A 27,502-nucleotide genomic window follows, 5' to 3' on the forward strand; every position below is an offset into this window, starting at 1 on the left:
ACATACAAATCCTGAATTAATGCTAAACTTTATCAATTGTTCTGTAAGTCCTATTCTTGACTATTGTTTAAATAAATAACACGTTGACCCCACGATTGTCCAAAGTTGCGGGTATACAGAAACCACCACCAATGTCATGGTAAGTACAATTATATAATTTAGAAAATTGAGATACAAAATACCCGATAATAGCAGTAACCTCTTTGGAACACTTACCAAATTAAGAGGTAATTACCTATCTCTCGAACCGATTACATTTAATGAGACATTAAGTTCTGTCCCATCTTAAAGAGAACATCATTACTATAACATGCGGCCAGTTGCAGTTTCAGTACTTTTATTGGTGCTTTGTGCAAGTGGGCACTCTAAACACTTCGTGGATGGTAAAGAAAGGCGCCCGAATGTTTTATTAAATTCCAAAATTTCAGATTACTGTTGGCGCGATTTCGTCGGGATCATACCATCCGATGCATTTAAGGCGGGCGTAGACAAATCGGGAAATCCGCTATACATCGGTCAAGTTTTGTTTGACGAAAAGTTGATCAATGGGAAAATATTCACCGACAGCGATTATGTATACTTTAACTGGTTTTTCAGGGAGCATTCGAAAAATAAAAATGGCAAAGTATAGAGGATTATCTTTAAAGAGATTCTTATAGAACAATGTGTTTCAGATTTTTTGCACTAATCAGCCGCAAAAGTTCGAGTGGATTAAAACGTCTCACAACAAGGTGTTGTCGTTAATGAACCGGAAAACGTTGGTGCCTGGCGGTTTCGAGGAGTACACAACGTATATTGGTCGAGTTTTGCTGCGGTCCGAAAACGCTGTTGGGAAAGTTGTTGTCACCAAGGACGAATGCTTGGGGCTGTTCACGACAAGCGAGGGCAGATCATTAACTTACAATGATTTTGAAATCCTAACGTACAATCCCAGTATCAACGATACCGCTCTCTGCGAGACTGGAATTGATATCAGGTTCTCTGGTACAGAACCAAAAGTTTGAAAATATTCGATTGTTCTTATATGAATACAACACAATAAAATGGTACGCAGAACTTCCGGAACTAAGTTGTTTTTAATTGTAGAAACTGTAGCGCCTTTAATTTTTTTTTAAGTAGATAGTGGACTGAGCAAAAAATCGACTCATCGTCAAGGCAGTTGTCGGTAACGGTAAGGGAAGATCTGTGACTTTTGCGTATAATGAACCGTTTTAACTGAAGCATGACATATGAAAATGAATCGAATGGTCCTTTGTTCAAAAAGTTAATATCAATTTGCATTTTCGTATGTTGGTTGAGTCTATCTCATAAATTACAGTGCTTGATTAAGATAGCAGACTCGTCTGCCATTTTGGAGCCCACTGATAATCCAAATTTGTGGACAGAAACATAGTTTAATGTGTAAAATGCCTTTGGGCATTAATAAACGTTAAAAAAATCAATAGCTTTTCTTTAGATGATAGACAATGGATGCAGGACATGCAACGTTTTGCAAGCGTTAATTGTCAGTAGGGTGCAAAATGGCGGACCAACTTACGGAAGAGTTAGCTGTAGTATACATATATAGTAGCTATATCATAAATAACATTGTACGAGGTGTGGAGATTATGTTTCGGGAATTTAGTTAGAACTTAAAAATCGGCAACACTGTGCCATTCGTCTTCATCTGTTTAGAAAAGGAACCTTCATTTTACGTTTGAGTCCAAACGAAGTAGATACCACGTTTGGTTTGCGTGAAGTAGTAAAGTAACGTTTTTTAGTGGTCTCGTGAAAATGAACGATTTATTTACAAGCAACGTGCTGTGATTCAATTTTTAGTGAAATCTGGTGAAAACCCCCCGGAAATCTTCGGAAAATTGCAGCGCATGTCGAAATCACGCGTGTTTGAATGGGCGAAGCGGTTCAAGGAGGAACGTGGATCGGTAGAAGACGTTCCACGTGATGGAGCTCCCGAGAACCGATGGATCTGGGGGAAAAAGGTATTCCAACGTTGGCGCACCCCCACTATGGCCCCGTATTGCCCCCAGCGACTTTTTTTTATTCCCCAAGATGAAGTCGCACCTCAAGGGAATTCACCACGGCGGCGTACAGAAGGTCAAAGAAGTTGTAACCATGGTGCTGAACGGGTTAATTGCGGAGAAGAACGTTGGAATCGTGTAGAATTAGAAGGCGACTATTATGCATGTCGATCATAAAATAATGCCTGAAACTTAATTTACCTACTTGTTTTTTTGGACAAATTCTCGGAACTTAATTGCCACACCTCGTATACGTTTGTTTCCACGGAAAATATCTCTCAAATAAGATCATATCCGGTCCTAAACGTGTCGTTTTCCACAATAATAATGTAATAATAATAATCGTGTTTACGGCAGCAACGTTGCCGCACACGGTGCATGTAGGCAATAATTGCACATCGTTTTAAAAAAAAGTGCAACGTGTATACAGAAGGATTTTCCTTAGTTTGCGTCCACGTCATTGGTGTATTATGACGTCATCACTAAGTATGTTTACATAGCATCATGCAATCAACACAACAAAAGAAAATCCACAAAACATTTCAAATCGTGTAAAATTAAAAAAACAGGTCACGAATCTCGAGATTTAATTTAAATCTTAGGTTCATCCCCGAATAAACCGGAAAACATTAATCTGAATCATTTTCCAAATTAATTATTAGTGGAGCTACATCTTCTCGGTCAAACTTCACTTCTCTGTGCCACCAATCTAAAATAATTTTGTTGCTTGAATGGTATTGAAAACGAAATTGTAAGGGGGTAACCGTAGTACCGATTGTAATTGTTATAAGATGATATTGTTCCTATCAATACTAGTATGTTACCTGCGCCCCTCAGGTTTAATTTTCCTTACGGTTTGCACTGTCGTCTTGCATGACTCTCAGATTGCATTTTTTACGGAACTGTTGGGCCCATTAAATACGTCTTTCTCTTTTAGAACTTGCAAAAGTTATTGAAGCGTAAGAATTCTAAAATACAAACGTAAACTGCTTACAAATACTAATTTAATATAATATAATCTTGGCAGAGTTGACCTAAACAATTGCCTACATTCAACAATTGAACGTGTATTTTCACTTACTGTGTTGGATCATGTCGTACATGGAATTCCGAATCGCTGCTTGTGTGAAACAGTCAACATCGCTAACGGGTTTCTTACATTGCCTTGCTTTTTTAGGACTTTCTAGAGGTTTGCCCGATTTAGTAATTTGTGAAATAGAAGTCAATTCTCCCAGGCTAATATTTACTACTCTCTGTTAAAATGAAACTGGTTAGGTACGTATACGAATTCTTATGTTAAAGTAACCACTGCTGGGACTGGTAAAAGTGGACCACTATTATCTCTTTCTCGTTAAAAATAACGATGAATATTAGAAATATGTTGCTTACTTTTTTTGCTAAACCCGATGGCAGTATTGGTTTTTACAACTTTTGGCGCAGAATATTGTAGTGGGGCTTACGGAAATTATGCTTCTGTAAGTTTCCGTTATACCACTAAAGGATTTTTTATCGGCTAACTTTTGTGCTAGCACAAGTGGAGCACAATGTGCTCAAAGACTACACTCATCCACTCTGTCTACTAAAAAATAAGATGGGATGACAGTGTTCAAACTCAAAAGACGTGCTATTTAATTTTGGTAATAGCCACTTTACTCTACAAGGTGTAATTAATTCTAAACAGAAATCGAGCTCGCGCGAGATACTTCAAGCTGCATTTCTGCATGTCGAAATTACTCAACAACGGAGCGAAGAAGATTGCCCGAAAGTTTCCTAGACGCCTTGTTTTATTTTACCTTGTCACAATAAATAATTTCAATTTTAATTAAAGCTGCAACACTTAACGCACTGTAGATTTCAGTAATTACAGAGTAAACGGGAACATTCGCAAGATATTTTAATTACAGATCGCGCTACTATGTGAGAAGTGATGTGCTAATTGAGCAATATTCGTTGTGTGAACAAGAGAAGGTTGCCCACGAAAATATTCAAATAAAGCAAATACAGTTTTACAGCAATGCTGGCATCTGGTATTTTAAATTTGGTGAGAATGATAAACAACTACAAAGAAGCAATTGATCCTATTATTATGAAACACAGAAATGTCAGTTCAAATTTGAGGATAAAATGTAGAGAACGTATACGATATGTTAAGAAGAAGCGTTGCTCAAGGATCTATGTTGGGACGATGTTTGTCTGTTTTTTTTTTTTGCATGGGACACATTATGAACAACTCACAGTTTCAATATAGTCCCTGTGACTTAAGAGCTATCCCACATGACAAAATTGTGCAACATTAGCGTTTAATAAACGTTTAATGGTGACTTGTAACGTTAGCGTATAAGTACCATTAACTTACTATTAACGTCACCGCGACTGCTAATGTCCGCCTTCAAGAAAGTTTCTCTGTAACGTCTAAATACCTACGTTTAGCAAACGTTACATCATATAACACTTTATAACATCAGCATTTAACGTTAATTGAACGTTTGAAACAAACGCCAATGCGATGTAACTCTCTTATGTTGTATAAACGTGGTACAAAAATGTTTATTAAACAATATTAAATTACGTTTATATCATCCTTATACATTGACGGTCGGTATTATTAAAGTCATATTTACTATGTTGTAAGCTAACAGTGTTGTTAAGGAATGTCTTAACAACACCGTCAGCTGACAAACAAAGTTAAGTCTGGCTTTATAATACCGGCCGTCAATGTACAAGGATGACATAAACGCAATTTAGTATTGTCACAGATTGTGTACTTTAATAAACATTTTTGCACTTTGATACTAAAGTGCACAATGTAAAAAAATTCAAATTCAAAATAATTCAAATAATTTTTTACCAGAAATTTAATGTATAAAAAATTATTTCATTCACATCAATCACTTCACAAAATTGTTAAAAATGTCCCACCATTATAAAGAATGCACAGTTACACACATAGTTTCATATCATCGAAAACTCATTCTAACATTACTGGTGTAATGTTCATTAGTTCCTCTTCGATTGCATTTTGAAGTTCCTCAGTGATGTGCAGACGATTTCGAAAAATATTGTATTTCAAAATCAGAAAAAAAATCTAACGGGCTTAGTTCTGGAGAACGTGGTGACCACAGTCCTCTGCTAATTAATCGATCATCGTAAAACTGTTGTTCGGCATCATGGAGTATTTGTAAATGGAAAATACCTTGTAGGAGAACGTTGGATATCAGGAAATTCTTGATAGAATTGCTGGCGACAGGACTGAATGGAATACGTCCATGTTCCATCCTGTACACTTGCACTTCGATAATGTTCCTTTAAGACGAACGCGTCATGTTTTGGTGAAAAAGACATTATGGAAGATTCTAAAAAAGTAAGATTATACATCCATAAAATAATTTACGTCTTTTACTTACTTTTACATACTGCTAACGCCTCCGAGGAACCCTAGTAGCACTGTTTGATTTAAAATAAAAAGATGAGCGTACAAGGTGGAAAATACAAAGAGAAATCCAACACGTAAAAATCGCCGTAAATGGATTGCTTATGCAGCTTATTTGTTGAAGTCGTTGTCGTTCATCCTTGATGAAAAAAACCACAATCGCCAATGTCTAACCCAAAAAACTCCACAATTTTTAAGCACTTAATTCAAACTATCCTCCACTTATTTTGAATCACATCACTCAATTCACAGAAAACCAGCATTCAACAAACATGTTAAACTGCAAATGAAGCTAAACCGAGTGATGAGTCACCGACCAGCTATTTTTTCGTTGCGCAATGCCCAAAGGCACATTTTTAATATCACAAGAACGTTACTGTAACTGTGCAACTTAACAGTACCAAAATGTCGTTGTTGTAATGTTAAGCTTTTAAAAGTTGAACTAACGTAGTTATGTATGATTCCGTCAACATACGCTAATAACATCACATTACTTAACATTATAATGACATCGCAACAAGGTTTTGCATAAAAACGTTGTCAAAGTAATATTGGTATAACGTTAGCCTTCTGAATGTTATTTTAACGTAATAATGTCCCGTTCCAGCGACGCAAGTCCAAAAGGTTACAATTTTTAACATTACAAAAACGTCGTATCCACGGTTTAGAAGAAAAGCCATTCAAGTATCGTTGGTATAACGTTGATGTTTTGTTTAATTGAGTTGTTTCAAAATGCAACATTCGTTTAACGTACCAAACGTTTTTTTAACATTGCTTGTCAAGTGGGATTGTTCTACTATTTGGTTCGTTATGCTATCGATGCACCAAAGAAAGCATTTTTCTGCACTGCTTACGAAAAAATTGATAGCAAAATTGTTTTCTCTCCTTACACTTTTAAACTTTTGTGCTTATTGCGGTTATAAATCTTATACGCTTGTTGCATTTTAATTAGCGAAATTACGAGCATTTTCGATCAGAGACCCACATTTTTAATCTCCCCAATTTGATTTAGAAAACGGTCAAACCCATTGTTAAAGAAAAAGAAAATAGACCCTTCTGGCAGGCATGGTTATTACCTTATTTATATAAAGACGTGTCTGTCTGTATGTTCGACGTATACCCCCGAAAGTTTCTATATAAATAAAAATTCTGTTTGTCTGTATACAGGCTGTTTAATGCCTAAAGGTATTCAGACTCTCATTACTAATTTAAATCTGAGGCATAACAACATAGTTTTTCACGATCTATCGAAAAGAATATTATAATGATCGTTTCACTTCCTATTTTACCGAATGTTGATAGCAACTTTCTTATTTTAAATAGAAAACCCTATATTTTATTGCATTTTCAAAATCTACATGAAAGTCTACGTTGTTTCATACCACATTTTCCTGTACCCAGCATTAAAGGTTTTCAAGTTATTCAACATTTTTCAAAATTTTTAACGTTTGACTGCTTTTCTTTAGGGCCCCGGTATCTACGACCCCGTTGACTTGAATTTCGAACAGTTTTCTGAAATCGACAATACTAGTTTGATGATACATGAGAATGATTTAAATTTTGATCGCCCTTCTACAGGGTGTTTTAAAAGTACTTATAATGGTCAATTTTAAACTTCTTAATATTACCAGCAGTTTGTATTTTCATGTAAAATGCTGTGTTCTTCAGACATAGTTCCAGAAATTGCCATAACTTTATGAGCTTGAGCCACCCAAAGTAGAGTGGAGCAATTTTTATGTTTGTGTTTGTACTATACCAACACCAAAAATAACTCCGAGGCACCATGCTGTAGTATTATTTCAATTTATTAACTGTAAATCTTGGGAATTATCTACGAATAACTACAAGGTTGGTTTATTTTACTTGAATGAGTTGCTCAGTGTCTATTTTGCTTTTTAAAATTGTGTGTAATTGCGTAATATTTTCTTGTTGAGATTTTATCGTTTTTGTAATTTTGTAATTGTAAATTTGTGTATTTATTTGTAGAACGTAAAGGTGGGTGTTAAAGTGTAAGACACATCTGGTCGTTTGCGATAAGATATTTTATTATCGGACAAAATTTAAATGACGCGCGTGTTCGGAAAAAGTGGGGATGTGTTCCTTCGAATCTGGAGTTATCAAGTCGGATTGTGATTGGCGGTTGATTTGAAAAATATTGAAGAATGATATTGTCTTATGGTGGATGTGGCTTTCCCCTAAATACTAGATTCAACGTAGAAAGGAGGCGGCACGAAACGTCAATATTTTTCTTGAAAAAACAAAGTGACGGTGCTAAAAACAATGCCCCGCCCCCTCACTGGCTAAGCTCTAAAATTTAGTGCTAGCCCGACCTGACAAACTTTTGGAAACTGATCGGACACAATGGTGTTGCTAGAGTTAACAACTGTCCCCTCCGAAAGTTAAAAAAATCAATCTATAATGGAGTTCTTGAAATCAAAGTAGCGCTAGTTGCCTCTCAATATAGCGATTTTAGTAGTGATGGTGCTAACTTAACTTCATGGAGTCAGGTGTCTACTAGGTATCTTTTTGATTTTATTTAAATCAAAATTACAAATATCCACATTTCAGAGGAAATTTGTATAAGAGAGGAACTTCAAAAATAATTTTGATTCAAATTCCGTAATTTGAGAGATTAGGCAATTTCCTTCATAAAGATTGCCCATAAAAAATGATGATTGCTATTATGTCAATTTTTAAATACAGTAGCGTATCTACGAAATAACACAAAAACAGGAATAATTTATGTAGATCTATGAAATATGGCTACCGGGTGACAACACAACTATAATATCCCGGCTGGCATTATAAAACGGCCTCAAGTCAAAAATGGAAATCTTTGCAGAGGCAGACACATCGAAAAAATCTGATATTCAGATGAAATAGTTTTTTTATGACGTCAACAGAAGAAAATGCAAAAAATAGAGTTTACTCTGATGCTCGAGCAAAGTCTGACATACCGATGAATTTACCTTTAGTTCAAAGGAGTAATTTTCCATGAGGGTTTCACTAGAAGTATCAATGCTGTGACAAACAAATATTTATTTTGTTGACGCTGTACTGTTGTTGAAATAAATTCAGAATGTTATTGAAAATATTCAAAAAGGTTGTTGTTTGTTATGTAAAAAATTAAATTGTCTTTAGTCTTAACATCGATTCCCAAGTGATAAATAGTGAAATCCACGCCAGATTTATAAATGAGTTACAAATTTACGTGTTCTATATGTGTAATTTAGCGACAGTTTAGATTTAGTTTCTCGTTAGTAATAGTTCCTGTGCACATCAGTAATTAATTTTATATAAATAAATGACGTAATTAAATTTATCATATCTACATACAATGTTCATCCCAAATAGCCCTGATCTTAATTAATTTCGTTGATTAATTGTAAGTTTTTTAATTAGTTAAAACATTATAAACAAAATAGATTCAATAAAAATATAATAGAGATGTCCTATCAGAATGTCTTTCATTTTCCTCCAAACGCGTACACATATCGAATACGATTCTAAGGGTAGTCATTCCATATACTTATTAATGCTTCTTACCAATTTTCGAGTTTAAAATATTTGAACAGAGTAACTTGTGTAACGACCTTAAAAGCAAGCAACCCTACTCAGATTTCCCTTAAGCTTTCCGTTAGTTATTTAAATTTCAATTTAAATATGCTTTATCGACATAGGTTTCTTAAATTTCTTAAAATCGAGTGAAACAGGGTACCAAATAAATTTGGACCACCAAACACTCATACCACGTGGAATGTTGGTATACCCCAAATGCTAAATTATTGCCACCAAAACTGCAATCAAAAACTACTTGCCTCAGGTAATAATTGCCATTCAACTTGTGAACGAGGAATGTTGTTCGTAATCCTCTGTGCTTGGGGTTTCAATTCGGACTTTCAATGATTCCAAACCATTAGAAAATAGTACACAAGGTCTCACCTGAAACAAACGACACATCAATTTGAAATACACCTTAAAAATGTTATATGAAAAGTATGTTTGTTTAAGTAATTGTAGTAATTCAACCGTTACATCCCTTTTTACGCGAACATTTTTTACGTGTATAACCGCAACGTAACTTACGGGTTTTAGTTCCACTTTTCAGTTAATGAAATGCAACCCCTTTGATGTTAACGTGAATATGTCTGCATATTATGAATACGCGAATTTGTATAATTTTACATTTGAAACGTAACGCGTATAACCTTTTTGGTTAGAGTTGTTATTTTTATGTATACAAAAACAACATTTTGTGAGGATTGCATTGCGAATTATGCGCCCGCCACAAATTTCCTAACCTCGCTTTTGTTTGATTTTCCTTAACTAGGCGTGTTATATTTAATGAGCTGTTGGGAGTTGATTTTAGTAAACGAAGCAATAATAAGTTAACATTGTATCGTGCAGGTGTTTTAGTCGGTGCTTATTAGTGCACAAATGCTAATTACATCTCTGCTCTCAAGTCATCTCGAAGCATTTCTACGCACAAATAAACATTTTTTGAAATGATAATAATGATGACAAGGATGGATGAGATGAAAAATGATACGAGTAAAAAATATATGGGAATTCTTTTAATTTTTCATTTGGGAAAAAACTTATCTGTTCAATTCAAATAACATCACAAAAAAACAAAATCGGCATATTTCGATTTTTGTGTGTCTTTTATCTCTCCCTTCCCCTTCCTTTGGCTGTTTCCACGTTATTATCTTGTTAATACTCATCTTCATTATTTTACACTCATTAATTCTATAGTCTTAAGTTTCCAGTGTCTTTCGAACTTTTCAATTCTTGACGTTTTAATCTTTTAGAGTTATTTCCATCAGCTGGTGATTCTATCCTTCTTCCTGCCCTAAGTTCTTCTACTATTTTTACATTTGCTAGTATGTAATCAATTACCCGACTCCCTCTGCCTCCCGTGCATGTTTCTTTTACCATCTCTACCCATTTTCCGTTCTGGCATTTAAATCACTCCCTTATATTAGCCCCCCTCCTTCCTTTTCACCTAACATAGTTTCTACTAAATATATTCCTTCTCTGTTGTATATAGTTTCCGTTCTCATTATCTTCCTCTCCACTTCCACTTGCCTTTCTGTATGACTTCCTCCTCTTCCGTTTCCTCCCTTATCGCTTTTTTTATTCTTGTTTGCTCTTTCCTTTGTAAATTGGTCCTCTCATGTGTATGCCCTCGGTATTACTCTTTCCCTTTTCTCAGTTCTTTCCCTCTATCCATGGTTACCTGCTGCAAGAGCACCTCTAAAAAGCATTATGCGGGTGACTCTGTAATTATGCGTAAGCCTGTTGAGGGCCCAGAAATAAATAAATAAATACACCAACTCCATAAAATCATAATTATACTCGTGCGTAAGTTCAAAATGATGAAACACCTGGGTCGCTCGTAGGTATTTCAAATAAAAGAACATGTTCGGCACCCATAAACGATGTCACCTTTCCTAACAACAAATTATGAATTACGAACAATGCAACAACAGAAGCCGATTTGAGTTTGGGACGCCCATTTCCGGTACGAGTTTGGGTTAAACTACCTTCATGTTTCCAAAGTCGAGGGCGTCCCAGTTGTTCAAAGCAGAACTGCTTAAAGGGTAGACTTAGATACCATAGAAGTAAGGTAAACTGTAATTTTGCTTTTTGTATTCAGGACATTTTGCGGAGACAAATTTCGATTTACCGTAGAAACTCCAAACTTAAATAAAAAAAAACTTTTCGCGTACCCTGAAATGTAACCTATGTTACAATATCCATCCCTAAGTACTCTCGAGTTTGCTATGTAACCAAACCGAATTGCGTTTCAGAGCAGTTATAAATAATACTTTACTCTTATAAATCAATTAATTCATTTCAAGGCTGATATAAATTTATTGTTAATTAATTGTAAATAAATAAAGTGCTTAATTGAATTTACGATACAATATATTTAACAATATAGCCGCTAAGAAAATTGTTGAATATACTGCTTCTTTAAACGTTCACAGGAACTAAAAGGTGAGGGGAGGTGGTACACATTATCATAGCCTGATCCGTGTTTGAACAGATGAAAACCCCAATTAATGAGGTGTAACATAATATGAGATCGTAAAAAAGTGGGTGGTGCAGATTTGTTGCAAATAAATCAACTGTCTTAAATGTTCGTCGGGACACGACGTCAAAAGTTCAAGGGGGGGGGGGGATTTATTGGTTTTCTGTGGGGTTTTTGTAACGGTAGCTCTAAATTTGGACTTATTTTTTCGAATTGTATAGAGTTGGGTATAGTTGACATTTTAAGACTTTAACGGCTAGAGAAGTTTTAGCATTACATCTCATAGAAAGTCTACGGTGTGTCAAAATTAGAGTGTCGAATTCTCAACGGAATTCTACGATTAGTGGAATTGTAAAAAAAATGATTTGGTGGAATTGGCCATTGTTTTTCTATGCGTAATTAAATTATATGAAGTATGAAATCTAGTATTTTTAACAATTCTTTCATTGTAACATCTATAAAAATATACAATAGCCTACCAAATACCTTAAAGGCAAGTAACAATTCTGGTTTTAAAAAAAATTTGAATGCATACTTCAGGGAATTTGTTTTTTATTCTATATGTGAATTTTTTGATTCTTTTAAATAACTACCTATACATATTTTAAATTGTTTGTATGTGTACACCTGTATTGTAATATTTAAAAAATTTTTTGTGTGCACACCTGTATTGTAATAATAATTGTTGTTTATTGTGCAAGATTATTCAACACCTTACGGTAAATATGAATAAAGTTTATCTATCTATCTATTATTCTTGTAATTAGTTCCGGACATCGGTGTCTAGGGTTTGAATCCAATTCGTTTGTCTTAATTAGGGCTCCGTGATTAAATCGCTGAATCATGTAGATAATACCCTAGCTCGCATTTGATTCGTCCGGCAGAAACAAAGAAAACGAACCAACGATTAAAGATGGCTCATTTCAATTACCATACGCCATTTTGTGGGCGGTAATTGGTCACAACAAAGATTAATAGAGATCAGAGGGAAGCATCAATAATAATGGGTCACCCTGTATATGCAGTTTAAATCTGGAGAATCACATTACGAATAAGTACAAAATTGGTTTATTTCGTCAGAATTTGTTATTTTAGTGTCTATTTTTCCATTTTAGAATCGTGCTTAGTTGCATAATTTCTTGTTTAAATTTTACCATTCGTGTAAATTTGTTTATTTAAAGTCTGAGGTGTGGAAACTGCGTTGTTTAAAATTAAGGAACATCTAGTTGAGTGTATTTAAGTGCTATCTGCTCGGATGCCATCTAGTTAATTTATTTCAAAACGCACGTAAGTTTGCCGCTGATATCAAAGGATGCAGATGCTCGAGTTCTTTTGCGCGTAATATTCTTGTAAATAGGAAAGATAAGGAAGAAGTGTGACTTGTTAGCTCTTGCACACGAACGAAAATCGAAAGAAATTAAATACAATTTGATAAATAAAATAAAATAAATAAACAGTTAAAAGTGTATCCTGTTCGAACAGCTGCAAAAAAACTTGTCATTGTATTAAGCAGGTCAGTTTGTTTTTTCATGGTGTGTGCTAAAGCAAAAAGAAATAAAAAAGCCATCAGCAGTTGTGTGTGAGCTAAGTGCGACGTTTATTGCAATCGTTGTTTTGATCAAATTAAATTGATTCCTACGAGAAAACTGTAAGTAATTTAAAACTTTCATTATTTATTTGTGTTGACCACCTGCGTGTGGGGTATTTAAACGAGGAAACGGCCTGTGTAGCATTCCATTCTTTCAGTGATTTACTTTAATTTTATTTCATCCGTTTTGGAATAAATGCTTGCTGATGGTGAAATACTGATACGATTTTATTCCAGTGAACCAGACGTCTTATGTTACATAGTTTGTTGTACTTGCCGGAGCCCTACAGTCTAATGCATCTTCCAAAAGGGTCACTCGAATTTGAAAACTAAAACCATAGGCTCGTAGTAAGTTTAGAGCCCTTTCCAATGAATTTAGAAAGTTATTGAAGGGGTGGCAACCCTGCTTAGAGGGCTGACTCAAGGGTGTAAATTTTTAAGTAAAAGATCCCAGCTTTTCAGCCAAAATGGACTTGTTTTTTGCGTTTTTTCCAAAACCTATTTCCTTACGAGTTATTCAACCTGTTTCGTTTTCGTCGTGCCACCCTTCATCTAAAGTGGTGAAATTGTAAACAAAACTGCCGATAGTTTCAACAATAAATTTAGTTCAATCGGTTTTATTTTGGGAGACAGTTATGAAATTATTTTTTGTTGTGTAAAAGTACGAAGATTAAAGCTTCTGAAGTAAATTTCCATTTACTAGCAACAAACAAACATACAGCCTTTTGTAATCAAAAGGAAAAATTCCCTTTGAAGTAATAGTAATTGCCAGAAGAATTCATTATCGGCGTGTTTCCGAATACATTCTTCTTGAAAGAAAACATCTGATAACATATGGTCATTTGGTGTTATTGTTTTGCTGGCGAGTGGAAAGGAGGTTTAGTAAATGTTATAGTTAGTTTCATAGCGGCAAAGGAAAAATCCTATAGTAAGAAAACCCACCAAAAAAGGTAAAAAGTAAAGAATAAGCTAGCGGATGGCATACAATAATTCATTTTATTTGGGTACAGTTTTAGTTCAGCATGTCAAAATGTCAACAGAGATCTTTGCAGGATCAACCTCTTATTCTTTTTTCTATTTTATCCAAAATTCTTACCTCAAAGTTTTGTCTCGATAAAATTGGATATCTGAAGACGAAAACTAGTTCAGTCATAGTATAACATTTAGAAAACGCCTCCTGGCGCCATTATTTTGAACCTAACGCAAAAAGCGTATAAGACTTTTTTGCAGATTAACATTTTTCACACTGACGCTTACATTTCCAGAAAAATGCAAATTTAGAAAAATAAAATAAATAGTTTAACTATTCAATTCAAAACTTCTCAAAAACCAAGAATCTCATTAAAAAACCGTAATGAACCTTTAGGACAGAAGGTGAAAGGGGGTGACGCGGCTCGGCATTTTTTTTAAAATCAGTGGTTTTCGATAAATCCTTGGTGGGAAGTTTTCAAATGAACACCCTGTATAATTATCACCAAAGGATTTCTTAATGAGATTGAACATTAAAGCCATTACCGCATCCACCCGAGGACGCATTTTCCCGCTTTCAAAACGAATTTATATTAATTAAGTTAGAGGTTTATTGTTTAAAATAAGGACCTTAGAGCTTTGGAAGGTTTGAATATTTAAAGCTTTTACACGCGTATTAGGTTTACGACGAGATTATACGAATAAGAATGACAACAAAACAGTTTACCATTGCATGTAAAGCGATAGCAGCACGATAAAGGAAAGGAAAGTCGAACAACATTAACGGAAAGCCATTTCAGTGGAGGTATTACGTGTGGTTGAAATAATCGTCAGTAAGCCGTTTTGGCAGGTTGTCAGACCGTGACAATACGATGCAGAGAACGGCTCGTAGAATCCGCTTAAATTGCACTGAAAACCTCCGTTATCTTCGACTGCTGGCGCGCTAGATATATATAGCAACCCTTAATATCTACCCCACGTTGTATACCAAACTTCAATACGAAAATTCTGACACAAAGAAGTTTTGTTTGCGAGACAAAGGATGACAAAATTGAGTTGGATTAAATACTTTTTAAGACCCCAAAATTGATTAATTAAGAACGACGAAATAAATCAAAGTTAATGCCGTTAGTTAGATTACTCTGCCCGATTTATGGTTTCCGTTATGACCCGAAACTACATAAGCCTTATTTTATCAAAGCGTAAAATAAAGGACAATTTTCTAATCCAGACCGCAATTTAATTAATATTAATAAAACCGACCCTTTCCCTGATGGAAAGATTGTTTAACGAATTCCGACCTATAGACGCGCTGTACATAGAGTCAAGCGTAAATCAATGACCGCGCGCGCTTTGTTAAACCTCGCAATAATTCCGGCATGTTTGTAATTTGAAATATCTACGGAATAAGGATAGTGAAAAGAGCAATTGCGGGTGGACCTGCTGGTAGCATAAATGACCGTAACCGGACTGAATATATCAGCGTCACATATCAATGCCAAACGCCGCTACACTAAATTTTATTATGGATACACAAACATACACGTTCCAGTTCAAATTTACGAGATACACCCTTTCAAAAAAAAAAAAATAAAGTAAAATAAAACCCCTCTAAAAACGCGAAACAGTCGTTAAATTGATGTGGCAGATTCAGATGAGTGTGGCGATATTGCGGCGAGGTAAATTTAGACACCAAACGGAAATCTAATTAGCCCTTTTGCCCTTTTGAGATAAATTATATGGTTTTACACGTCATATAAGCTTTGCTACTGAATACAAAGACAATGTAATGTGACTGAACTCTATGAACTTTTTGGGATGCATTTCGACAACCCTCAGAAGTTCTTCATGTGTTCTTTAAAGACCTCTCCGAGATCCTACATAGATTGTAAATTGATATGTAGAAAATGTTTAGACATTTTTAATAGTTTATTAGGACACAAGTGTATAATCAAATCTTTAAAGGCACGATGCGTAGCGGAGAGATGTCTGGGGTGGCTCCATTGAATCGTTTTTACGGACCTTCACTCAACCCTCAACCTTATCTCATAGACATTTCTTTTGGATCACCTTTTTCCCTTGTATTTACTTAGGTATTACGCATTAACTACGCAGTACGTGGATGATATAGCAGTTTTACTTGGACCCGCCACTTTAGCGAGATTGAGAGTGACAAACAACGCGATAGACGAGTTTCTACATTACCGGCAGATTTCATCGCCATTTCAGGTAAGCTAAACAATTAAACATGTGATTCTACCTGGAGATTTCAAGATAGCTCGTATGCAAGTATAACGAAACCCCTTTGGAGATTAATGATCTTGTAAATCGCTCCGTTATACCTGATACTACGTACTTTGTTTTTAACGCTACCGAAGATTTCACTTTACCGATATCGAGACCCGCTCTCTGATTGCTACGAAGATTCATTTCTGTTAATTTGGTGGCATTGTATCCCTCAGAGTAGCTGTGTTATTTGAGATATTAGCTACCGATGCTTTGTGGATCAGTTTTGAAGTTACCGAGCCTTTGTCCGAAGCTGATATCTACAATTTTTTTGGTTACGTAATTTGTTTACTCGCAAGAATTTGCTTGTTTGCATTTTGAATTAATTAGATTGCACTGCTGTTGAATAGAAATTTGGTTATTTGTGCATCGTAAAGCACGTTTCTTGAACTTAACGTCGCATTTATGTTGTTAAACCCGAACTGTAAGGATAATCCGTAGTCAATTAAAATTTTGCGTTTTCTAGTGTAAAGTCATTCGAATTATTGATTCTTTTGAGTATTAATTACAGTTTTAATATCCGATTGCCCCCGTGTCAGAAGTTAGCATTAATATTTCGTAATATTTTATGTGCAGCGCGATTCACTACCCCTGTTTTTTTTGTTGTGTTATTGTCTGTTACAGATTTGCAGAACCCACTCTTCTGAATTCAGACGACCGCTACGATCAGAATTCAAAGGGATTTTTGTTTTACTCTTACTACATTTGCCTTTTGCTTATTTTTGCTAGTGAACAAGAACTCCGATATTCACTCTGATCCAGCTCCACTTTGCCTGAGCTTATCGAGTGCTTATCTCAAGGTAATTTTGTTATATTTGCCCAAAGTGAACTTAACGCATAAAACTGTTGCTTTAAAACGAAATTAATTAAACGTGTCGGTGGTATCCAAACCAAGACGGATTGTGCTGCAAGTAAAAGAAAAATTTAAAATATATATTGTATATATTGTATTGTATATTTTTGTCGTAATATCACATTCAGTGCTTGCGACAGGTCAAATTACAGCATAAATAAGTAGTATACAATAAAAGTACAAACGGACAAAGAAATTCATAAAAAAACTAACAATATTAAAAATAAAAATACAAGTTAAAATCACAAATTAAAAACAATAGGTGTACTGAGGTATTCCTCTATGGAGTAGAAACAATAAGCTAAAAAATGATTTTTTATAACATTTTTAAACTTAATGAAAGGTAACTGCTTCACAGCCAGTGGTAGTACATTATACAAATCTAAGCGGGGGCTATTATTTTTGGATTTGGAAAGTCTAAAGTATGGAATCCTCAGATTTTTTGCGTTCCTAGTGTTGTAGCTGTGTAAAAGTTAATATTAAGTTAACGTCGAATGAACGCGTTCCGTCGCCATCCAAATTCGGTCAAGACAAAATTAATAAAACCTGCCGGTGTATTCTTCACAGGGAATTGATGTTGAAGTTGTTTCGCCGTGAACTAAACAAAAAATTGCAACGAAGCACCCGTTTTCTACAAGCTTTAATGAACACCCGGTACATGGATGTACTCAATCGGACGTTTCTGGACCTATTTTTATTTTAAGAAGTTGGAAATAGAAGTGCTTTAATTTGCAGTGTCGTTTAGCCGCCGACAAGGAAGTCAAGATATTGTAACTAATTTACAGTTTGTATCCGTTCCCCATCAAGATATTTTAATTATTATTTCAGCCTCCGAGAGCTTTCGTTCTTTGCAAGACGAGAGAAAATTAATATTGTCTGATTTAAGCTCCCTTCATTAGTTTTAGTTCCCTATGTTACGTACGATAGATAAGCAGACCTCTCGCTTGAGCCGAGAATTTCAATCAATAATGGGCGTTAGCTTGCCTACCGAACTTTGGAATGTCAACTTGGCCAAATAAGCAAGTCTAATTATTAATTACAGGTAGCTAATCAGATGTGTTGCAGCAAACGGCGTCTGATTAGGTTGCGTTTGGTGTCAAATGAAGCGCGCTTAATTATTATAAATTTTTTGACTATAGCAGAAGGACCGAGTTATTACTGAAAGAAGTTTAAACTTCGAGCGCTTTCATACTCGTTCGTTGGGAGATATACAAAATCCGGCATGAAATAAGAGAAAAATTATTAAAATGAACCAACTATTTAGTTGCTAAACCCGTATGTCCCATAATTAATTTACGTTATCAAACCGTTGTTTTCCCAGTCATTTGAAAGCCGCAATTGTACAACCTCTGTTCAAAAAAGGAGACCCAAGTGACGACTAGCTTGCATTTACCTTTAGTTATAATTTATGTTCGGTTAATTTAATTATTAAGCTCTCACAGTTTGATTTAAAGCCACCGATTTGCGCGGACTGCTGAAGTTCGCTGAAAAGTGATTGTTCTTTGTCGTTAGAACTAGTCCAGATTCGAACCCGCAATGCTTTCTTCATAGACAAGTAGAAAGGCCATTAGATCAAACGCTTGGTTGCATAAAAAGGGGGCGGAACTTTCCTTCATGCAAATAAAATAAAAAAAAAATCAATTTTCTAAATGAATTAATTGGTAGCTATCCATCTTATAACGACTCAAAACGGGGTGATATTGACTAAGTGGATTTATATATACACTAAACCTTCCCCATACTTCTTTTAATGAAAGTTTTTAAATTGTTAATATTGTTATTGTTCCCATGTTCTAATTAGTAATTTTTTCCCGTAAGTATAACTATTTTCTAGACTCGTTTTTAACACATGTTTTACAGCATATTGATAACCAAATGTACCATTTTAATATGTAATTTTCAACCACCTTTATATGTTCCTTTAAACTTAAGGTAGGTCACCTAAGGTTAGTCATTGTTTCAAATTATAATATTTCAGCTTGATAATGACCTTCGGGTCGAAACTATAGTCGCTGTCACCTAATGCCTTGAATCTAATACCTGAAATAATTAATAGAAGTATGGGGAAGTTTTAGTGTCTTTATAAATCCACTTAGTTTCTAAATGAACTTGCAAAAAATTAACTGACCAACGGCTAGATCTGGTAATATAATTTTTTTACGGTGACATCCTGGAAAATCCCTCTTTTTCTAATTTCATGAAACTTGACTTCAAGATTTGGTTTTCTTACTTGTTTGTTCTCAAAAATTATACACAAAATTACCGTAAAATTTTGGATATATTGACGAAAAATTTAAATAATCCATTAATAAAAACGATAGTGTTGCCGTAATCTTATAATTATATATTCATCTAGTAGGTTATCGATTTCATAGCATCCTTATAATTCTAAATGGAGCAATTCATCGATAATATTAAATAATCCAATTTACACTTTCCTGCGTATTCAAACTAGAATTATTATGCTTTAGTTTTTCCTTTGAAAGTTCCGTCAAAGGAAATATCCTAGCACGCCCTGTAAGCTGTAATATGTAATTACCGATTGCCAGATCACGAATTAGAATCGATTTACTTTATTTGTATTTTTTTAAATAAGGAACACGTTAAATAATTCGTATCGATATTCTTTCATTCATTTTCCTCTCATACAAAAGCACAGTAAGCAATTACATTTTATATACAGTCTATTCCATTATAAATATCCTTCCTCTACAAATGTTGTAACTTTCACTAGGACTTTCAAAATAATTAGTACAATTCGTGGCCACCAATTTTGTGAACTAACCCTAATTTAAATTCAAATCTAATGTAACCTAAAGGCAAAAATCTGCACATAAGACCTAATTCACTTGGAATTTTTCATTATTGGATTAGCCATAACTTTAGATACCTACAGAACTATTTTTTTAATTACGATTCCGAAATCAATGAGTTCACAAAAATTAATGGGATACCAACGGCTTGAAATTGCCGTAAGACCTTTAAGAACGTTTAAAACCAAATTTTTCTTAATAATCTCTTAAAGTCAATCTATTTGAAATTATGACGGTGTATAACCCTTAATTTGACATAAATAAATGGTGATACAAAGAGTGGTTCTGGAGTTACAGTTACGAACACCAACGACAAATTTCAATCCCCTTCGGTTCTAGTAAAGCGAAATAAGTTTCTGCTGAAAAACACCAGCGTCTTTAATTAATCTGTACTTCACCGTGTACGATGATTATATTATGCGTAGGAAATACCCCGATTCAACGATTTACTACTCTTTTTCTATATCATTTATGTATATTTATTTTTAGATCGTTTTTCAAACGTCTCTAAAGTACCTCATTCTAACATTACCAATCACTTCGAATATCTTGCATTAATTTCCATCTTCCAGAACGTTTTTTAAAGTTATAATCGCGCCTGAAAATGAAATCCTTGAAATCCCTCTTCGAAGACAAAAGGGAAATTGACTATCAATTGACAATATTGCTCATCTATTTGTAGATTTACAATTTCCCGAAGGCAGCATTGCAAAATTAAGAAAACTTCATACCCCGCATTTTATTATATCTCTGTTGGGACTTTTAACATCAATTTCGCCGTCACCGCCACCTGTTCGGTATATTAATTTATTTTTGTAAAGCTATTCGTTCATATTTCATCGACATTCGCGCGCCGGGTAAGAATATCTGATACCGCATTTCATGTTCCTTAATTTACCTCTTCCCACAAAGACGAAACCGGAGTGCTTATGACATTGTATTTAACATTATGATGGATTACTTTTCCGTTAAGCGATATTTCGCTTGATATATCGCTACTGTAAATTAGGTATCAAACTTGCATATTGAGCTTTAATCAATAATCCCGAGTCCTCCAGACACATCAACCGACACTTGAATGTAGGTTTTAGTTTTGCTACGCCAGTTTGACAGTTTTGGCTCAAACTCAAGCAGTTCCATTATCCAATTCATCTAAGCCCTGTGGAGTCACGCACCTGTTACCTACTTCTGCAACACCCTCATTTAAGGTAAGTTACTGCTCACGAAATACTCGTATTTTATATTGAACATTAATGTGAAAATTTGCATTGGGTAAACACTCTTTGCTATAAAAAAGCTATTAAAAATTAAATTGTTTATAATTGTTTACGTTTTTGGGGTAATGCTTGCTTAATTTATGTTTATTGATGTTGTCTTGTCCCTGAAGTAACTTTCATGTAAGTTTTGATCATTTTATTTTAATATGTGGAAATTACAGATTCGTTTGATGGATGTATGTACTGACTTGTTGTTTGTAACTAACAATTTTCTCCGTGAATGAAGCAGTCACGGGGATGGTAAAAACTGTAGTCAAAATTGAGCTACGACACCTAATTCCGTGATTGTCTTCGACATTCAACTGTAGGCTCGAAACCCCGAAGGAGGGGCGACGTTACCTATCTTGCGGAGGCGAGATTACGCTAATCAAAGCTCTTCAGTTTAGAATCTACGTGTGATAAATGAGTTACGATTCGTCATTTCCACATATTTTGTTTTTAGTTAAATTTGCCTACAAGGCCATGTAATTTTCCAACTCGCTTTTAACAAAAGGACTTTATTGCACCAAAGATGAGTCACATCCTGTACAGAATTTAGGTACCTGCTCCTACCTGGCCCATTGTTCTCAAAAACTTGCTTTTAACCTTGAGTGTAAACAAGATTGTGTATATGCATTTACTATCTTTGTTAAATATACTGCTTAAACTTTTACAAAATATTTTGTTAATTAACTTTTGGACTGTATTAATCAAATTGCGAGGTTTTTCTTACGTCGTACACTTTTTACCGTTTGCTGTTACTTTTGCGAGAGTACGACACATTTTGGCTTTGCTTACTTTGTTTATATTAATGTACATCAACCAAATTTCCGGGCTTTCACAATCTTAATAATTACGATCATTATTAAACAAACTTTTCACAATTTCAGTGTTTTATTTAACGTTCCTTCCCTACTGTGCTTCAGGTCATAATAAATAATAATATCCCTTTATTTTAAACTCAAACCACCTTCATAAATATAAAAATAAAAAGAGATTGAAATTAAATGTCATGTTCTAAGCTAAAACTAAAAATTAAATTTAACGGAAAAAAAAATACATTACTTGTATTAAATCAACTTAACCCACAAAATTAAATCATTTCTGATAGTCGACGAGAGACAAGATGTGCACGCTAAATGATAACTTGTTGCATGCACATCATGCTAATCGTAGACACCCCCCTTAAAATTTATGTTTAAAAAATAAAATAATAATAAAATAATCTTTTTTAATTTATTTTAATTACAAAATGTTTTCCACTGACACTGTTTGGACCAGATTTTTCATTTTACTTTTAAATGATTCGTATGAATAAGTTACCAAGTCATTGCCGTAATATTCTTGTATCTTATTAAAAACTTTATAAGCATTGAATAAAAAATTTCTTTGTCCAATCTTTTTCTTTGTAAGCGGTACATTACACTTATTGGATATCTTCCATCTGGTAGAGTAATTATGTATGGGTAATTCCAGTTCGCTGTCATAGCGTTGTTTACAACAGCGTCAAGGGACCCTGCCTTAGATGTTTGATCACGTGCCACTTTTCAAATTTAAGCGTGATCTTGTTTAGTTTTGGAGGGAATAGTCATTCTGGTGGCCATTTTTAAACGTTGCCGGGTTGACTTTATTTCCGTGTTTTTGTAGTGTGAAGTTAGCGTAGAACCTGAGGGTTAAGCACACTACAGTGTTAACAATCCAGGGTGTGCCAAGTGAGTAGTGTTCCTGTATCGTAGACTCAAATCTATAGAAGAGACTGTTTGTGTATGGAAATATCGAGCTGCTTCGGAACTTTGTGTCATGTATAAGATTTTCGATTTGCTTTCCTCTGTCAAGAGTTAGCTTAAATTCCTACATAGCGCCGTGTGCATTGGAGTCTCCGACCAATCAAAAAGGAAATACTATGTAGACTACGTTTGTCGGTATCTTTTGCTTTCGGTCGCATTTCTCGAGTATTAGGGCATTAACAGTTTTTTTGTTCATAACTTATTTGTGAAAATAATTGTGATATCTGATCATGTTGAAAAAATAAGTGGCATCTATCTTTATCACCACTAGTGGTGGAAATAGAAAGTTGGTCCTTTTCTTTTTGGTTTAATTTTTAAGGATACCTTTGAGCCGATGTTGTTTGACACTCGTGAAGTGTTTTTCGTACGTAAGTCGGAAGCTGTATGAAATGGAGGTTTTTTTATCATATGCGGGGTAGTGTTTACGAATTGTGATATTGTCCTTTTCTCTTGTGTCATGCTCACGCGTTTGTCCTACCCCATAAAATGTTTTTATACACATAATTGAGCGGGTTTAGAATGTAAATGCAGGGCAGGGGTACAATCCTAAGCTTTCTGAAGGTGTTTTCCCAGTTACAGATAGTTAAGGTTACATATTGTTGCCATCCGGACGTTTTAAACGTTAAAAGTTGGTTGTAATCTGAGTTAGTTGAATTCGAGGTCAATTTTGTGTTGTATCAGAGTTATTAATGGTTAACTTTGTGTAATTACCTTTTATTTTATTTATTTGTTCAATTTTATTACGTGTTTAAAGACTAGATTTAAACATTTGAAAATAATTGCATAGGAATGGTAAAAGTTTATCTCCGGTCGTGGATAAGAAGTTTTGTTATCGCGGCGTAAGCTAATTAGTTTCAAGATAAGAAAACACAGGTTCTTGTGAGTGGTTCATTGACCACTTACCATTGCACATAGCAATATCAATGCGTTTTTTGCAAAGTAAAAATTTTATGTTTGTATACTCGCTCACAGCAAGCAGTGTTGTAGGTTAGGTGTGAGTAAGCAACCGCATAGTACGCTCTAATTACTAATTCGCTGACTTCCTCAAAATTGATGTCTGGCTGAGTTGATCCAAACTTGTTACAGGTGCGAGATTTCTTACATGCGCATTTAATTACCACAAAAAATTTCTGGGTGTCTCGCAAACGTGATAGAAAGAAGTAAGATGTTAAAAAAATCAACACGGTGCCACATTTTTACACCAGAACTAATTTGCGACAAGTATCCTTCAAATTACTTGTATAATCGCCAATATGCACCTAAAATAAACGAGAAAAAAGGTTATATTATAAATAAAAATTATTTCCAATGTACTGTAATGAGACAGGGATCTTCTTCGAGACTCGGACCTCCTAGATTAGGGTTAGGACTCCAGATTTAGGGTTGTGCTTGTACGATTTTACGTTATCATGTTAGAGGTCGTCTTCTGCCAGCTCTTTTATTTGAAGGACCACAGAGACAAAGTAAATTAAAGACATCGTAAGGGTTAATTTTGGAAATAATAGCCTCGGCTCGTGCCGCAAACACATTCTCATGAGTAATGGCCATTACATGCGAATAGAATACTATACTTTTTCTACGAATATTTGGCAAAATTTAATGAAAATATTCAAACTTATCGTTTGTTACCAAACCAATTGCAGTTGAGTTATTTTATAAATATTTAAAGTTGGTCATACTGTGACAGTGTGACAATTGAGATGATATCAGAGATGTCAAAAGGTTGTCAAGCTTTCGTTTCTCATTTCTTAAAATTTGATCGTTTAAATTGTGGGTTTATTGCTATATGTAATTATAGCTAATCGCCTAAACATTGAATAATGCGGGTACTACCAAAACTACGACAAAATAACAGGCATGTGCGACTTACGAAGTAACAGAATTTGTACGAAAACTTAACCTCACTTCCTATTTTTACACTTTGAAGATCCTTTTGTAAGTAGTTGTCTTTTAGGTCGAGAAAATGGGAGTGAAATATTCAAATGTTCACTTATAATTGCACAAGAGGTTTGTATTTTACCGAGTAAATTTGGGTTGTTTAGGTAATGAAAATCTGTTGCCTAGCAATTAGACGAGAAAAACTGTCAACTAATAAAAATGCGACACCGCAGGTGGAGCATTTTTAGGTTGACAGTTTTTCGAGTCCAATTGCTAAAAGGAAACAGATTTGAATTGCCACAACCCAAATTTATTCGGTTTAAATACAAACCTCGAGTGTAATTCGGCAGGACAATTTAACGAACAAGAAATTCACCAAACTAATCAATTATTGACAGACGTCAAACTAGTCATATGGGTAAGGATAATGCGATTATTGGTTCGAAAATGAATAAGTGAAAAAACCACTAGTGCATTTGTCGCTGGAAAAGTTGCAGGTAACTTTTGCCGCTGTCAAAGTGACAATTACACTGCGGCTTATGTGATTTTTTATACATGAGTTGAATTGTCATATTTATATTTAGCTTAGATCGATCTAAGATATTTAGACTTTTCCGGCTATAAATTTAAACATAATTGTTTTGCCGTTTCTGTCATATTTGGCGGCGTACAACTTAAATTATTTTCATTTTCGCTATCCATCTTGACACTTTCAAATTCGAATTGCGTCGGTAATACAGTGATCTTTTTCTTTGAGTTCAATTCAGCAACTTAATTTATATTAAAAACGGTCTAAATTAGCATGGGATGTTTTATTTAATTTAATATTGATTTTCAATTATACAATTTTGCATTCACATTTTTGTTTTTTGTGTTATTAAATCTAATTCTTAGATTTGGGCAAGTCCTATATATATTTCGATACAAAGGGAAGTTACAACCAGATAAATTGACAGATTGATTCTTTGTTTTTTATGAAACTTTTTCATTGGCTGGTTGCGGTGAGTTTTTTTAAAGCCATGCCCAGTGATTAATTATTACTCGCTGCTGTTATCCAATAATGTGAGGAATTTATACTCTTATTTCATAAAATTGGAACGTTTAATGTATTCATTAACACATATGAGTAGAAAAACTCTTTTTTATTTATAATCCATACAAGCGCCATATTCCAGAATAGTAAAATGTCATTTTATACCAGCATAATAAATTAAAGAATTTCAAGCTTTTGTCATTTGGAAAACTTTATGCTCAAAAGATAGTACTCAAGTTATAAATTAGTAAGAATCAACTCTCCTGGCTCATTATCTGAACATCATAATATGAACAAACTGCGGTTAAACTAAACTCGATAAGGACTGCATCGACTCACGGTCTTACAAAATTATCAATTTCCAACACAGAATCCAAGTTCATGTGTTACTCAATAAATACTAAGCGTGTTAGGTTTCTTGTACCAAACATTTACTTTACAGATAATGGTTCACTTATTTAAGGTGAATGTAGACAACACTATTGCCACCTACCCGAATGGAGCGTACCGAACCGCAACGAATCGAACCGACTTCATATTTTTGACCAGATTTTAAGAAATTTAAATGACAGTACTCCTGGCCCATTAACTTCGAAAACGCGGACTAGTATTAGGGGCTGAAATGGACAGTGGGTTACAGAACCAAGTTGGAGGCTCGGCAGAATAATATTAATGTCTTTGTTATAATACGCGTAGTTCAGCCTAAGTCTGCTTCTTACAGATCCAACATTGAAGTCACTATTTGACCTTAGCGTCAGACGTAGTAAACAATTTAATTAAGTAAACAACAACCAGATAAATTCAGGGTTAGTGTTCGTCGACTCCTAAAAACATAATAAATATGTAAAATATTTCCGTGTTAAAAACAATTAACAGCTTACTTTGTAAACCACATCTTAATTGTCAATGTCTTGTTTCTTGCGTTTTAAATGTACTACTCCATTTTTTGTTTCACTTTTTGTATGTATCATGACCTATCTAATTAAATACACTAACATAAAATATCAAAGGTTGAGTGGAAGAGCAGACACGGATGATATCCCTGTCTGAATTCCGCCATTTAGACAGGCTCTGTATAGAAATTGTCTATTAAAGTCATTTATTATTATTATTATTTAAAACCAACGTCCAGCCAGGGTAACTTTTTTGAAAACACCACAACGACTCATAAAATCCATAAAAAAAAACTACTCGCAGTGCAAACCACCAACCCGACCCACTCATGTGGGTTCATTCATACGTGGGAATATCCGGAAATGACCTACCAGCAAAGGCCGCTCATGAAAACGATGAACCATGCAACCTCACAACAAGAAGAGACATTCTTCAAATAATTAAGCAGCGGATAAGGAAGAAGACAGAATTAAACTGGAAAAATCGAAGCAACAACAAATTGCGAAATACAAAACATACTTACGAGAAATGGGCTACATCGCATTAAAATATTAGAGCAGCGATGAAGTTGGTCTTACACGCATTCGGACAGGCCACCTTCTCCACTTTGCCAAATCTGCAAAGAGCCGCTAACAGTGGACCACATTTTAACCAACTGTC

At 34.6% G+C, this 27,502-nt stretch overlaps 2 protein-coding genes across 2 annotated transcripts in view; one reads left to right on the top strand and one right to left on the bottom strand.

Annotated features, from left to right (window-relative positions):
- LOC116178230 (kielin/chordin-like protein) overlaps nt 1–27,502 on the bottom strand; it is a 178,262-nt gene that overhangs the window by 85,645 nt on the left and 65,115 nt on the right. The window lies entirely within an intron of this gene.
- LOC116178232 lies at nt 226–1,065 on the top strand. The gene is made up of 3 exons (XM_031497677.1): nt 226–383; nt 429–625; nt 675–1,065. Exons 1-3 carry the CDS (start codon nt 311–313, stop codon nt 1,002–1,004), a joined length of 600 nt encoding a protein of 199 aa, XP_031353537.1. The 5' UTR covers nt 226–310; the 3' UTR covers nt 1,005–1,065.

The sequence above is a fragment of the Photinus pyralis genome, unplaced genomic scaffold (genome assembly GCF_008802855.1).
Source record: "Photinus pyralis isolate 1611_PpyrPB1 unplaced genomic scaffold, Ppyr1.3 Ppyr1.4_LG8, whole genome shotgun sequence".
Classification (NCBI taxonomy): Eukaryota; Metazoa; Arthropoda; class Insecta; order Coleoptera; family Lampyridae; genus Photinus; species Photinus pyralis.